The sequence below is a fragment of the Panulirus ornatus genome, chromosome 21, assembly GCF_036320965.1.
Source record: "Panulirus ornatus isolate Po-2019 chromosome 21, ASM3632096v1, whole genome shotgun sequence".
Taxonomy (NCBI): Eukaryota; Metazoa; Arthropoda; class Malacostraca; order Decapoda; family Palinuridae; genus Panulirus; species Panulirus ornatus.
In genome coordinates this window covers 14386184-14401736 of record NC_092244.1, presented here as the reverse complement: position 1 = coordinate 14401736, position 15553 = coordinate 14386184, and the positions used below count along the sequence as shown (strand labels likewise).

The following is a 15553-nucleotide window of genomic DNA, read 5'->3' as shown; positions in this document are numbered from 1 at the left end:
CTAACGCGGGGGAAGGTTTACACTGACGACGCGCGAGGCGATGTTGACATCTGACGTCTTAACAAGATGCCAGAGGTAGTGTAGTCTACGGTGGTGGTGGTGTAGCCTTGATAAGCCAAGGGGAGGGTTCCTTTCGCTTTGCCGGGGCAAGTTCGTGCCTGAGAACCCACGGATGTAAGAGATATATTACGATTATATTCACCTGTCCTTCGCTATAGTTCTAGTGTTCCCGGGTAACGAGTAGGTATATGCCGAAGGCCGTTGAATCTCTCTCTCTCTCTCTCTCTCTCTCTCTCTCTCTCTCTCTCTCTCTCTCTCTCTCTCTCTCTCTCTCTCTCTCTCCTCCAGTGATCGGATGGAGTCATACACAGTCATGGTTCAGCAGGTAACAGGTTTGATGCCCCCGTGGCTCGCATTGTGTGAATCATGCATTATCGGGGCCGTGTTATATATATGACTTGTGTTATAAATGGTGGAACGCCGATGTTGGAGAGAGAGAGAGAGAGAGAGAGAGAGAGAGAGAGAGAGAGAGAGAGAGAGAGAGAGAGAGATCGTCACCCGACCAGAGAGATGAGGTGTGAACTCTTGTCTTCTCATTACCTCCAACCACGTCGGTACCAAACTATGGTGTAATCTGTTTCAGTGTTATTTCATAAATACTCAAGATACCTACTGACCCGCTGTGTCAAACTAGAAAAAAAAAAAGTTATTAGAGCGATAGTTGTAGACGCTCCAGCGACAAAGGTTTTCCCAGAATCTTGAGGTTCTGTAAGAGTAAATTATATGACTCCAGTAATGTCCATTCATTTTCACTTGCTGGACTGACTTGGTGCCTCAGTATCCCCAAATGCCGTGGATGGACGCTTTGTTGATTTTGTACAAGTAGGAGAAGATGGTGGCCTTAAAGACGTGGTGCTGTCATTGGCAAGAGAAAAGTCGTAATAACAAAGGCCTTCGAGCAAATTAGTCTTCCTTTTAAAAACTTTTTGTCTTTAGGAAGAACCACTGATCGTTGAGTGAGGTTGGGTGGATAGCCTGGTCCTTGTGTGTGTGTGTGTGTGTGTGTGTGTGAAGACTCGCTAGGTTCAAGCTTGGCACAATCTCATGTCAATGACAGCCCGTTCTCTGGGTATGTATGTCATGTTTCTCTTTTTCCTCTTTTTTCTTTTGCGGTGTGTGAGTTCTGGTATGCCATTGCTGGCACAGAGGTCGCTGCTTCCGTGAATAGAAAAAGAAAACGAGATCAACAAGGACCTATGGGTGGGGGTGGGAGGTGGGTATTTCAGTCCCCCAGTTAATGTATTCTAGTTGGCACTACCCACACATCTTTTATATTATTATCGTTATTATTATTATTATCATTATTATTATTATTAATCATCATCATCATCATCATTATTATCATTATTATATTATTGTCCTTACTTGATCGCCGGTTCCTACGTTAGCGAGGTAGCGCCAGGAATAGACAAAGAAAGGCCCAATCTGCACACATCCGTTCTGTAGTTGTCTTGTGTAATGCGCTGAAAACCACAGCTTTCCTCGCCACATTCAGGCCCCACAGACTTTTCCATGGTTTACCCCGTACGCTTCACATGCGTCCATTGACAGCACGTCGACCCCTGTATACTACATCTTTCCGGTTCATTCTATCCCTTGCATGCCTTTCCACCCTCCGGCATGTTCAGGCCCCGATCGCTCAGAATCTTTTTCACTCTTCCAACTGTAATTTGGTCTCGCCTACCTCCTTGTTCCCTCCACTTCTAACGCATATTATTATTATTATTAATCATTATTATTAATTTTTATTATTATTATTATTATTATTATTATTATTATTATTATTATTATTGATAGAATGAAATGGATCGATGTGGTGTATAGAGGGCGACGTGATGTCAGTAGGCTGAAACAGAACATATGGAAAAGTCAGTGGGTCCAGGAGTCAAAGTCCCTTGTGCATGTTGGATGAGGAGAATGGATTGTGTGCAGATGCACATCCCTTTCTCGTTTGCTCCTGACGCTTCCTCGCTAAATTAGGAAAGCATGATGTAGAATATTTATTATTATTATTGTTATTAATATTATTATTATTATTATTATTATTATTATTATTATTATTAAAGTCCATAATGGGCGGCAACTTGTGCTGGGGTAAAACTGGTATGCTCAAAGGTAATTAGTTTATGCATTTTTATATCACTGGATGAATTACATTTGGTTATGTTATCGAGTCGGTATCATTACGTTGCTGTGTGGGTCTCTCACTGTTCTTCTGAATATGTCACTACGATTATTGGATAGCCATCTCTGGTGTGATAGGGAAATATACGTATTTTACTAATTAAACACGGCATATTGTAACATTTCATGTTGATTTTCATGTATTTAATTGTATCACTTATTAATTAGCTGGCGTCTAGTTACTTACTAGGGAAGATAGAGTAATTAAGCATAAAAGTTTTATTCATGTTTTTGTGTGCTGCGCGGAGTAACGTTATTCACAATGGGTGACACTGAAAGTAATCATAGAAAATGGTAACTTTTTTCCACCAAAGAAAATGATTTTTATAGGGATGACTGCAATAGCTTTCGTATTAGCCGTAGGAATTGAGATTTACAATTATTTTGCCTAGCTTAAAGGTTTACGTCTGCGGTATACGTGGACGGTAATAGTTTATTTACCATTTCCATTTCTCAACAAAATCCACAACATTTCTTTTTTACTTTCACTTTTACGTTGCTTGGCAGACTCACTTTTCTCTATTTTTTTTCCCCATTTCCATCCATATAAGCTTGTGACCTCTCATGGGTGATGGTGAAATAACGAGATATGAATTATCTGTTATCTTTAACAAAATAATAAAAATTGTCGGTCTTACTACAGTAATTATTCTAGTCGTTTTGCCTTCTGTACAAGGCACATATCTCCAAATGATTTTGTCTCTGTACACAGTTGTGCCCAAGGCATTTAGCATGCTGTGCTCAAAAGTGAAATACATAAGACAGACACGTATGGAGGCAAACGAACTTTCAAGAAAAATTTTAAGCTTTCATCCTGGAAGGTAAACATGCAGTTATGTATTAGATCCAACATGGTAAGGAATATAGTGAACCAAAGGACAACATATGTGAGGGATATGAGATTCAATTCAGTATCCATTTGCATCGACCAATATTCCTGAATCTAAACTTCTACGAAAATATGTTCCATGTCACTTTTTGATTTGGATTGTTTCCAACGAACGTGTATCATCATCACACTTGCAGCCCCCGTATTTTTCCTTATGTTTAAGTACATTGTAGCGTGAATGGTGAGCCATCTTTTGGGAATCCGTGGATTGACTTGCACGAGATGTATAATGACCCATGAGCTTCTTCATGGGTCATCAGAACGTCACGTCGAGTCGAAATAACGTAAATCTCACAGACGTACCATACGCTGGTAGCGTACCCTACCGCCTTGCGGCCGAAGTAAAACTTCCTCTTTCTGGCACTTGTGACGTTATGCGAAGTGTGTGAGAATTAGCCTTCCTTAGTTTATAATGTGTCGCTACTCAGTCTGGTCTTACCATCCATTGTTTTCTGTTGTTGTGAGTCGCTGAGTTTGTTGTGTGATTAGATATGACCGGTTTATATATACGTTTGAGAGACTGATCCTTGACTGGTGGCAGCCTTAGAATCCCACACGGAGTGGACCGTCACAAGGACATGATAATGAAGGCAGAAACTGCCGGAGAGGTAATATATGTTGTGGCTTGTGTGAGGATGGAAATCCCAAACCTGACGCAGGGTTTTAGTGACCCGCCACGAAATACGGGTGGTACTGTTTTTAAACTGTGATGCTGTGTCGACACCACCTTCATTACTTTTCGGGTTTTTTTCCTAACACTTCTCGCTCGGTTGAATGATGTAGATAATGCAGAACACAGATGACTGTAACAACGCCAGAGATCGAGCCCTGGTGTCCAGTTTTCCCAGATACGGTGAACTATAACGAACAACAGCAGCCCGCTATGTACCTAGGGGTACGACCTGGCAGTTCTAGCTTGCCACGTATATTAGTCAATACATAATGATGAATTGGAGATAGGTAGCCAGTTGGCTGAAAGCACACAGTTGACGTATTACAGATATTACAGAGCTTGGGAGTTTATGATTGTTGCTAGTTAACTAATCATAAGTTTAAGATCAAATTGAGCTGAATATTTTTACAGTTTGGATTAGCATATGAAGGAAGTGCCTATAGTTTTTAAGTCATGGTGGCAGATATACAGGGATGCTTACAATATACACTTTGGTTGACCATTAAGCGATGAGTAGGTACAGCAATACGGGGTAGTTGACGGACCATATAGCCTATCTCATATGCCAGAGGTGAGAATTTAATCCTTAAGGAAGGTAATGCAGCTCTTGGGTGGGTCAGGGCCTTATCGGAGGCATTTCAGGTCAAGGGTGGGTCAAAGCATCAGTGAAGGACGTGCAGAGTTCCAGTGGGTAGAGTCAGAAGCAGGGAGGCAGTTAGGTCAATACCTGTCGTTCGCTCGTCGAACTCGATACCTGGAAAAGGATGATGCGGTGGTTCGTGGCGGGATTACGGAACCCAGACGTTAAGATGAGGGATCAAGAAGTGGATTGATCTGAAAGACGAGATGATGGTAGCGAATGCCTCTCTCTCTCTCTCTCTCTCTCTCTGGTAGGCAGCTACCATCCAGTGAGCCAACACTTCCGCGACTATCAGGTTTCACTCCTTTGGCCCTGATTTACTACTGTGTGAGTTACATTGGTAACACTGATGGTTGTGGCACACTGGTTATTTTGGGTGGGCCACATTAGTTACGTTGCTGGATGGGGCCTTACATATTATACTACTAGGTGGGCCACACTGGTTATACTGCTGGTTGGGCCACAATGGTTATAGTACTGGGTGGGCCACATTGGTTATATTAGAGTGGCCCTCACTCGTCACTGTTAGAAATGCATCGATTTAACCTGATTAAAAAGACCATTCAAACGAAGGAAAATCACCATTTGACATTTTGAGGAAGTGGTCCCTTTTAATGTGACTAAAAGTGTTTTCATTACAACTATATTTTCCTTCTTTCATAAGATTTGTGGCGCAGTGGGTAAGGTAGCCGAAGTTCACATTAGAAAAAGAAAATAGCAGAACATAACATTGAATGAATATATAGCCTGAATGGGTTGTTAACCAGTCCTATATGCTACATTTTTCACTTTATAAAGAGAATCTACGAAACAAGGAATGAAGTCGCGGAAATATCACAGTAGAACAAGGTTATGACTCCCGAACGAACATCTTAGTAGCATAAATTTAGTCTCAATTCTTTACTGAGGTCTCTTACCCGTTTTCCATCCGTGTCATGTTAAGCAGTAACGTCATAATCATCATCAGTAGCAGTATATGATTAAATATACCAGCGGTGTATTACAACTTTTTTTGACTTTTCGTTAAGATTTGTTTTTCCTCCGCCAGCTGAGCCATCGCACGGACCTCGGATCACGGGTGCAAGGGGACCTTACCGTGTGGGTCACCTCCTCCTCCTCAACTGTTCGTCGCCTTTCTCCTACCCACCCACCACCCTCACCTGGCATATTAATGGCCATCAGGTGAGTAATGACTCTTCCCAAGACACGTAGTGTGTGTGTGTGTGTGTATATATATATATATATATATATAATATATATATATATATATATATATATATATATATATTTTAATTTTATGTATTTATTAATTTTGCTTTGTCGCTGTCTCCCGCGTTTGCGAGGTAGCGCAAGGAAACAGACGAAAGAAATGGCCCAACCCTCCCCCATACACATGTATATACATACACGTCCACACACGCAAATATACATACCTATACATCTCAATGTACACATATATATACACACAGACATATACATATATACACATGTACATAATTCATACTGTCTGCCTTTATTTATTCCCATCGCCACCTCGCCACACATGGAATAACATCCCCCTCCCCCCTCATGTGTGCGGGGTAGCGCTAGGAAAAGACAACAAAGGCCCCATTCGTTCACACACAGTCTCTAGCTGTCATGTAATAATGCCCGAAACCACAGCTCCCTTTCCATTTTGGATGTTAATATGCTGAGAGATGCAACTGGAGGGATGTCTGATCATTATCTTGTGGAGGCGAAAGTGAAGATTTGTATGGGTTTTCAGAAAAGAAGAGAGAATGTTGGGGTGAAGGGGGTGGTGAAAGTGAGTGAGCTTGGGGAAGAGACTTGTGTGAGGAAGTACCAGGAGAGCCTGAGTACAGAATGGAAAAAGGTGAGAACAAAGGAGGTAAGGGGAGTGGGGGAGGAATGGGATGTATTTAGGGAAGCAATGATGGTTTGCGCAAAAGATGCTCGTGGCATGAGAAGCGTGGGAGGTGGGCAGATTAGAAAGGGTAGTGAGTGGTGGGATGAAGAAGTAAGATTATTAGTGAAAGAGAAGAGAGAGGCTTTTGGACGATTTTTGCAGGGAAAAAGTGCAAATGAGTGGGAGATGTATAAAAGAAAGAGGCAGGAGGTCAAGAGAAAGGTGCAAGACGTGAAAAAGAGGGCAAATGAGAGTTGGGGTGAGAGAGTATCATTAAATTTTAGGGAGAATAAAAAGATGTTCTGGAAGGAGGTAAATAAAGTGCGTAAGACAAGGGAGCAACTGGGAACTTCAGTGAAGGGGGCTTATGGGGAGGTGATAACAAGTAGTGGCGATGTGAGAAGGAGATGGAGTGAGTATTTTGAAGGGTTGTTGAATGTGTTTGATGACTGAGTGGCAGATATAGGGTGTTTTGGTCGAGGTGGTGTGCAAAGTGAGAGGGTTAGGAAAAATGATTTGGTAAACAGAGAAGAGATAGTAAAAGCTTTGCAGGAGATGAAAGCCGGTAAGGCAGCAGGTTTGGATGGTATTGCGGTGGAATTTATTAAAAAAGGGGGTGACTGTATTGTTGACTGGTTGGTAAGGTTATTTAATGTATGTATGATTCATGGTGAGGTGCCTGAGGATTGGCGGAATGCTTGCATAGTGCCATAGTACAAAGGCAAAGGGGATAAGAGTGAGTGCTCAAATTACAGAGGTATAAGTTTGTTGAGTATTCCTGGGAAATTAAATGGGAGGGTATTGATTGAGAGGGTGAAGGCGTGTACAGAGCATCAGATTGGGGAAGAGCAGTGTGGTTTCAGAAGTGGTAGAGGATGTGTGGATCAGGTGTTTGCTTTGAAGAATGTATGTGAGAAATACTTAGAAAAGCAAATGGATTTGTATGTAGCATTTATGGATCTGGAGAAGGCATATGATAGAGTTGATAGAGATGCTCTGTGGAAGGTACTAAGAATATATGGTGTGGGAGGCAAGTTGTTAGAAGCAGTGAAAAGTTTTTGTCGAGGATTTAAGGCATGTGTACGTGTAGGAAGAGAGGAAAGTGATTGGTTCTCAGTGAATGTAGGTTTGTGGCAGGGGTGTGTGATGTCTCCATGGTTGTTTAATTTGTTTATGGATGGGGTTGTTAGGGAGGTGAATGCAAGAGTTTTGGAAAGAGGGGCAAGTATGCCATCTGTTGGGGATGAGAGAGCTTGGGAAGTGAGTCAGTTGTTGTTCGCTGATGACACAGCGCTGGTGACTGATTCATGTGCGAAACTGCAGAAGCTGGTGACTGAGTTTGGTAAAGTGTGTGAAAGAAGAAAGTTAAGAGTAAATGTGAATAAGAGCAAAGTTATTAGGTACAGTAGGGTTGAGGGTCAAGTCAATTGGGAGGTAAGTTTGGATGGAGAAAAACTGGAGGAAGTAAAGTGTTTTAGGTATCTGGGAGTGGATTTGGCAGTGGATGGAACCATGGAAGCGGAAGTGATATATATATATATATATATATATATATATATATATATATATATATATATATATATATATTATTTATTTTTTTTTTTATTATACTTTGTCGCTGTCTCCCGCGTTTGCGAGGTAGCGCAAGGAAACAGACGAAAGAAATGGCCCAACCCCCCCCCCCCCATACACATGTATATACATACGTCCACACACGCAAATATACATACCTACACAGCTTTCCATGGTTTACCCCAGACGCTTCACATGCCTTGATTCAATCCACTGACAGCACGTCAACCCTGGTATACCACATCGATCCAATTCACTCTATTCCTTGCCCTCCTTTCACCCTCCTGCATGTTCAGGCCCCGATCACTCAAAATCTTTTTCACTCCATCTTTCCACCTCCAATTTGGTCTCCCTCTTCTCCTCGTTCCCTCCACCTCCGACACATATATCCTCTTGGTCAATCTTTCCTCACTCATTCTCTCCATGTGCCCAAACCACTTCAAAACACCCTCTTCTGCTCTCTCAACCACGCTCTTTTTATTTCCACACATCTCTCTTACCCTTACGTTACTCACTCGATCAAACCACCTCACACCACACATTGTCCTCAAACATCTCATTTCCAGCACATCCATCCTCCTGCGCACAACTCTATCCATAGCCCACGCCTCGCAACCATACAACATTGTTGGAACCGCTATTCCTTCAAACATACCCATTTTTGCTTTCCGAGATAATGTTCTGGACTTCCACACATTCTTCAAGGCCCCCAGAATTTTCGCCCCCTCCCCCACCTTATGATCCACTTCTGCTTCCATGGTTCCATCCGCTGCCAGATCCACTCCCAGATATCTAAAACACTTTACTTCCTTCAGTTTTTCTCCATTCAAACTTACCTCCCAATTGACTTGACCCTCAACCCTACTGTACCTAATAACCTTGCTCTTATTCACATTTACTCTTAACTTTCTTCTTTCACTCACTTTACCAAACTCAGTCACCAGCTTCTGCAGTTTCTCACATGAATCAGCCACTAGCGCTGTATCATCAGCGAACAACAACTGACTCACTTCTCAAGCTCTCTCATCCACAACAGACTTCATTCTTGCCCCTCTTTCTAAAACTCTTGCATTCACCTCCCTAACAACCCCATCCATAAACAAATTAAACAACCATGGAGACATCACACACCCCTGCCGCAAACCTACATATATATATAATTTTTTTATTATACTTTGACGCTGTCTCCCGCGTTAGCTAGGTAGCGCAAGGAAACAGACGAAAGAATAGCCCAACCCACCCACATACGCATGTATATACATACATGTCCACACATGCACATATACATACCTATACATTTCAACGTATACACATAATTACACAGGCATATACATATATACACATGTACATAATTCATACGTCCTGCCTTTATTCATCCCCATCGCAATCCCGCTTCACATGAAACGACAACCCCCTACCCCGCATACACGCGAGGTAGCGCTAGAAAAAGACAACAAAGGCCACATTCATTCATACTCAGTCTCTAGCTGTCATGTATAATGCACCAAAACCACAGCTCCCTTTCCACATCCACACCTCACAAAACTTTCTATGGTTTACCCCAGACACTTCACATGCCCTGGTTCAATCCATTGACAGCACGTCGACCCTGGTATACCACATCGTTCCAGTTCACTCTATTCCTTGCACGCCTTTCTCCCTCCTGCATGTTCAGGCCCTGATCGCTCAAAACATTTTTCACCCCATCTTTCCACCTCCAATTTGGTCTCCCACTTCTCCTCGTTCCCTCCACCTCTGACACATACATCTTCTTTGTCAATCTTTCCTCACTCATTCTCTCCATGTAACCAAACCATTTCAAAACACCCTCTTCTGCTCTCTCAACCACACTCTTTTTATTACCACACATCTCTCTTACCCTTTCATTACTTACTCAATCAAACCACCTCACGCCACATATTTTCCCCAAACATCTCATTTCCATCACATCCACCCTCCTCTGCACAACTCTATCTATAGCCCACCCCTTGCAACCATATAACATTGTTGGAACCCCTATTCCTTCAAACATACCCATTTTTGCTTTGCTAGATAATGTTTTCGCCTTCCACACATTTTTCAGTGCTCCCAGAATCTTCACCCCCTCCCCCACACGTGACTCACTTCCACTTCCATGGTTCCATCCACTGCCAAATCCACTCCCAGATATCTAAAACACTTCACTTCCTCCAGTTTTTCTCCACTCAAACTTATCTCCCAATTGACTTGTCCCTCAACCCTACTGTACCTAATAACCTTGCTCTTATTCACATTTACTCTCAGCCTTCGTCTTTCACACACTTTACCAAACTCTGTCGCCAGCTTCTGCAGTTTCTCACCCGAATCAGCCACCAGCACCGTATCATCAGTGAACAACAACTGACTCGCTTCCCAAACTCTCTCATCCACAACAGACTGCATACTTGACCCTCTCTCCAAAATTCTTGCATTCACTACCCTAACAACCCCATTCATAAATTAAACAACCATGGAGACATCACGCACCCCTGCCGCAAACCGACATTCACTGACAACCAATCTCTTTCCTCTCTTCCTACTCATACACATGCCTTACTTCCTCGATAAAAACTTTTCACTGCTTCTAACAACTTGCCTCCCACACCATATGTTCTTATACCTTCCACAGAGCATCTCTATCAACTTTATCATATGCCTTCTCCAGATCCATAAATGCCACATACAAATCCATTTGCTTTTCTAAGTGTTTCTCACAAACATTCTTAAAAGCAAACACCTGATCCACACATCCTCTACCACTTCTGATACCACACTGCTCTTCCCCAATCTGATGCTCTGTACATCCCTTCACCCTCTCGTACAATTTCCCAGGTATACTCAACAAACTTTTACCTCTGTAATTTGAGCACTCACCTTTATCCCCTTTGCCTTTGTACAATGACACTATGCGTGCATTCCGCCAATCCTCAGGCACCTCACCATTGAATATCCTCACCAACCAGTCAACAGCACAGTCACCCCCATTTTTAATCAATTTCACTGCAGTACCATCCAAACCCACTGCCTTGCTGGCTTTCATCTTCCACAAAGCTTTTACTACCTCTTCTCTGTTTACCAAATCATTCTCCCTAACCCTCTCTTTTCGCACACCACCTCGACCAAAACACCCTATATCTGCCACTCAGTCATCAAACACATTCACTAAACATTCAAAATAGTCGCTCCATCTCCCTCTCACTTCACCACTGCTTGCTATTACGTCCCCATTACCCCCTTCACCGATGTTCCCATTTGTTCTCTTGTCTTACGCACTTTATTTACCTCCTTCCAAAACATCTTTTTATTCTCACTAAAATTTAATGATACTCTCTCACCCCAACTCTCATTTGCCCTCTTTTTCATCTCTTGCACCTTTCTCTTGACCTCTTGCCTCCTTCTTTTATACATCTCCCAGTCATTTTCACTATTTCCTTGCAAAACCATCCAAATGCCTCTCTCTTCTCTTTCACTAACATTCATACTTCTTCATCCCACCACTCACTACCCTTTCTAATCTGCCCACCTCCCACCTTTCTCATTCCACAAGCATCTTTTGCGCAGGCCATCACTGCTTCCCTAAATACATCCCATTCCTCCCCCACTCCCATTACTTCATGTGCACTCACCTTTTTCCTTTCTGCGCTCAATCTCTCCTGATACTTCCTCACACAAGTCTCCTTTCCAAGCTCAGTTACTCTCACCACTCTCTTCACCCCAACATTCTCTCCTCTTTTCTGAAAACCTCTACATATCTTCACCTTCGCCCCCACAAGATAATAATCAGACATCCCTCCAGTTGCACCTCTCAGCACATTAACATCCAAAAGTATCTTTCACGTGCCTATCAGTTATCATGTAATCCAATAACACTCGCTGGCCATCTCTCCTACTTACATACTTATACTTATGTATATCTCTCTTTTTAAACCAGGTATTCCCAATTACCAGTCCTTTTTCAGCACACAAATCTACAAGCTCTTCTCCATTTCCATTTACAACACTGAACACCCCATGTACACCAATTATTCCTTCAACTGCCACATTACTCACATTTGCGTTCAAATCACCCATCACTATAACCTGGTCTCTTGCATCAAAGCTGCTAACATACTCACTCAGCTGCTCCCAAAACACTTTCCTCTCATGATTTTTCTTCTCATGCCCAGGTGCATCTGCACCAATAATCAACCATCTCTCTCCATCCACTTTCAGTTTTACCCATATCAATCTAGAGTTCACTTTCTTACACTGTATCACATACTCCCACAACTGCTTCAGGAGTAGTGCTACTCCTTCCTTTGCACTTGTCCTCTCATCAACCCCTGACTTTACTCCCAAGACATTCCCAAACCACTCTTCCCCTTTACCCTTGAGCTCCGGTTCACTCGGAGCCAAAACATCGAGGTTCCTTTCTCAAATATGCTACCTATCTCTCCTTTTTTCTCTTTTGGTTACATCCACACATACTTAGACACCCCAATCTGAGCCTTCGAAGAGGATGAGCACTCCCTACATTACTCGTCCGTTTCCCCTTTTTATGTATTTTATTTCATTTTTTTTATACTTTGTCACTGTCTCCCGTATTAGTGAGGTAGTGCAGGGAAACAGACGAAAGAATGGCCCAACCCACCCACATACACATGTATATACACACACATCTACACGCACATATACATACCTATACATATCAACGTATACATATACATATGTACACATGTATATAATTCATACTTGCTGCCTTTATTCATCGCCACCTTGCCACACATGAAATAACAACCCACTCCCCCCTGCACGTGCGCAAGGTAGCGCTAGGAAAAGGCAACAAAGGCCACATTCCTTCACACGCAGTCTCTAGCTATCATGTATAATGCACCAAAACCACAGGCCCCGCAAAACTTTCTATGGTTTACCCCAGACATTTCACATGCCCTGGTTCAGTCCATTGACAGTACATCGATCTCGTATACCACATTGTTCCAATTCACTCTATTTCTTGCATGCCTCTCATCTTCCTGCATGCTCCGGCCCCAATTGCTCAAATTCTTTTTCACTTAATCCTTCTACCTCCCATTTTGGTCTCCCACTTCTCATTCCCTCCACCTCTGTCACATACATCCACTTTGTCATTCTTTCCTCATTCATTGTCCCATTTGACCAACCAGATTCTTTATTACCACACATCTCTCTAACCGTTTCATTACTTACTCGATGAAACCACATATTGTCCTCAAACATCTCATTTCCAACACATCCACCCTCTTCTGCACAACTCTATCTATAGCCCATGCCTTGCGACCATGTAACATTGTTGGAACCACTATTTCTTCAAACATACCCATTTTTTGCTTTCCGAGATAATGTTCTTGCCTTCCACACATTTTTCAACGCTCCCAGAAATTTCGCTCACTCCCCAACCCTGTGACTCACTTCTGCTTCCATGGTTCCATCTACTGAAAAATCCACTCCCAGATATCTAAAACACTACACTTCCTCCAGTTTTTCTCCATTCAAACTTACCTCCCAATTGACTTGTCCCTCAACCCTACTGTACCTAATAACCTTGCTGTTATTCACATTTACTCTCGGCTTTCTTCTTTCACACAATTTACCAAACTCAGTCACCAGATTCTGCAGTTTCTCACCTGAATCAGCCACCAGCGCTGTATCATCAGCGAACAACAACTAACTCACTTCCCAAGCCCTCTCATCCAGAACAGACTGCATACTTGCCCCTCTTTCCAAAACTCTTGCATTCACCTCCTTAACAACCCCATCCATAAACAAATTAAACAACTATGGACACATCATGCACCCCTGCCGCAAATCGACATTCACTGAGAACCAATCACTTTCCTCTCTTCCTACTTGTACACATGCCTTACATCCTTGATAAAAACTTATCACTGCTTCCACCAACTTGCCTCCCTCATCATATACTCTTAATACCTTCCACAGAGCATCTCTATCAACTCTGTCATATGCCTTCTCCAGATCCATAAATCCTGTGTACAAATCCATTTGTTTTTGTAGGTATTTCTCACATACGTTCTTCAAAGCAAAGACCTGATCCACACATCCTCTCCCACTTCTGAAACCATACTGCTCTTCCCCAATCTGATGCTCTGTACATGCCCTCACCCTCTAAATCAATACCCTCCCATATAATTTCCCAGGAATACTCAACAAACTTATACCTCTGTAATTTGGACACTCACCTTTATCCCCTTTGCCTTTGTACAATGGCACTATTCATGCATTCTGCCAATCCTCAGGCACTTCACCATGAGCCATACATACATTGAATATCCTCACCAACCAGTCAACAACCCAGTCACCCCCCTTTTTTAATATATTCCACTGCAATACCATCCAAACCCGCCACATTGCTGGCTTTCATCTTCCGCAAAGCTTTCACTACCTTTTCTCTTTTACCATTTACCAAATCATTCTCCTTAACCCTCTCACTTCACACTCCACCTCGACCAAAACACCCTATATCTGCCACTTTATCATCTAACACATTCAACAGACCTTCAAAATACTCACTCCATCTCCTTCTCACATCACCACTACTAGTTATTAACTCCCCATTAGCCCCCTTCACTGATGTTCCCATTTGTTCTCGTCTTACACACTTTATTTACCTCCTTGCAAAACATCTTTTTATTCTGCCTTGAATTCAATGATACTCTCTCACCCCAACTTTCATTTGCCCTCTTTTTCACCTCTTGCACCTTTTCACTTGACCTCTTGTCTCCTTCTTTTATAAATCTCCCAGTCTTTTGCGCTATTTCCCTGCAAAAATCGTCCAAATCCCTCACTTCTCTTTCACTAATAATCTTACTTCTTCATCCCACCACTCACTACCCTTTCTAATCTGCCCACCTCCCATGCTTCTCATGAAACAAGCATCTTTTGTGCAAGCCATCACTGCTTCCCTAAATACATCCCTTCCTCCCCCACTCCCCTTACCTCCTTTGCTCTCACCCTTTTCCAATCTGCACTCAGTCTCTCCTGGTACTTCCCCACACAAGTCTCCTTCCCAAGCTCACTTACTCTCACCACTCTCTTCAACCCAACATTCTCTCTTCTTTTCGGAAAACCCCTATAAATCTTCATGTTCACCTCCACAAGATAATGATCGGACATCACTCCAATTGCACCTCTCAGCACATTAACTTCCAAAAGTCTCTCTTTCACACGCCTTTCAATTAACACGTAATCCAATAACGCTCTCTGGCCATCTCTCCTACTTACATACGTATACTTATGTATACCTCTGTTTTTAAACCAGGTATTCCCAGGTATTCAGCACACAAATCTACAAGCTCTTCACCATTTCCATTTACAACACTGAACACCCCATATACACCAATTATTCCTTCAACTGTCACATTACTCACCTTTGCATTCAAATTACCCGTCACTATAACCTGATGTCTTGCATCAAAATTACTAACACACTCACTTAACTGCTCCCAAAACACTTTCCTCTCATGATTTTTCTTCTCATGCCCAGGTGCATAGGCCCCAATAATCACCCATCTCTCTCCATCCACTTTCAGTTTTGCCCAATCAATCTAGAGTTTACCCTTGAGCTTTATTTCACTC

At 42.5% G+C, this 15553-nt stretch overlaps 1 protein-coding gene across 3 annotated transcripts in view; it reads left to right on the top strand.

The window, feature by feature from the left end:
* Positions 1 to 15553, top strand: part of LOC139756391 (uncharacterized) — a 437124-nt gene that overhangs the window by 387024 nt on the left and 34547 nt on the right. For all 3 annotated transcript variants that reach the window (XM_071675795.1, XM_071675793.1, XM_071675794.1), the window contains one exon: positions 5495 to 5628. In XM_071675795.1, the coding sequence (XP_071531896.1) occupies positions 5495 to 5628 (134 nt within the window). The remainder of the gene's footprint in view (positions 1 to 5494; positions 5629 to 15553) is intronic.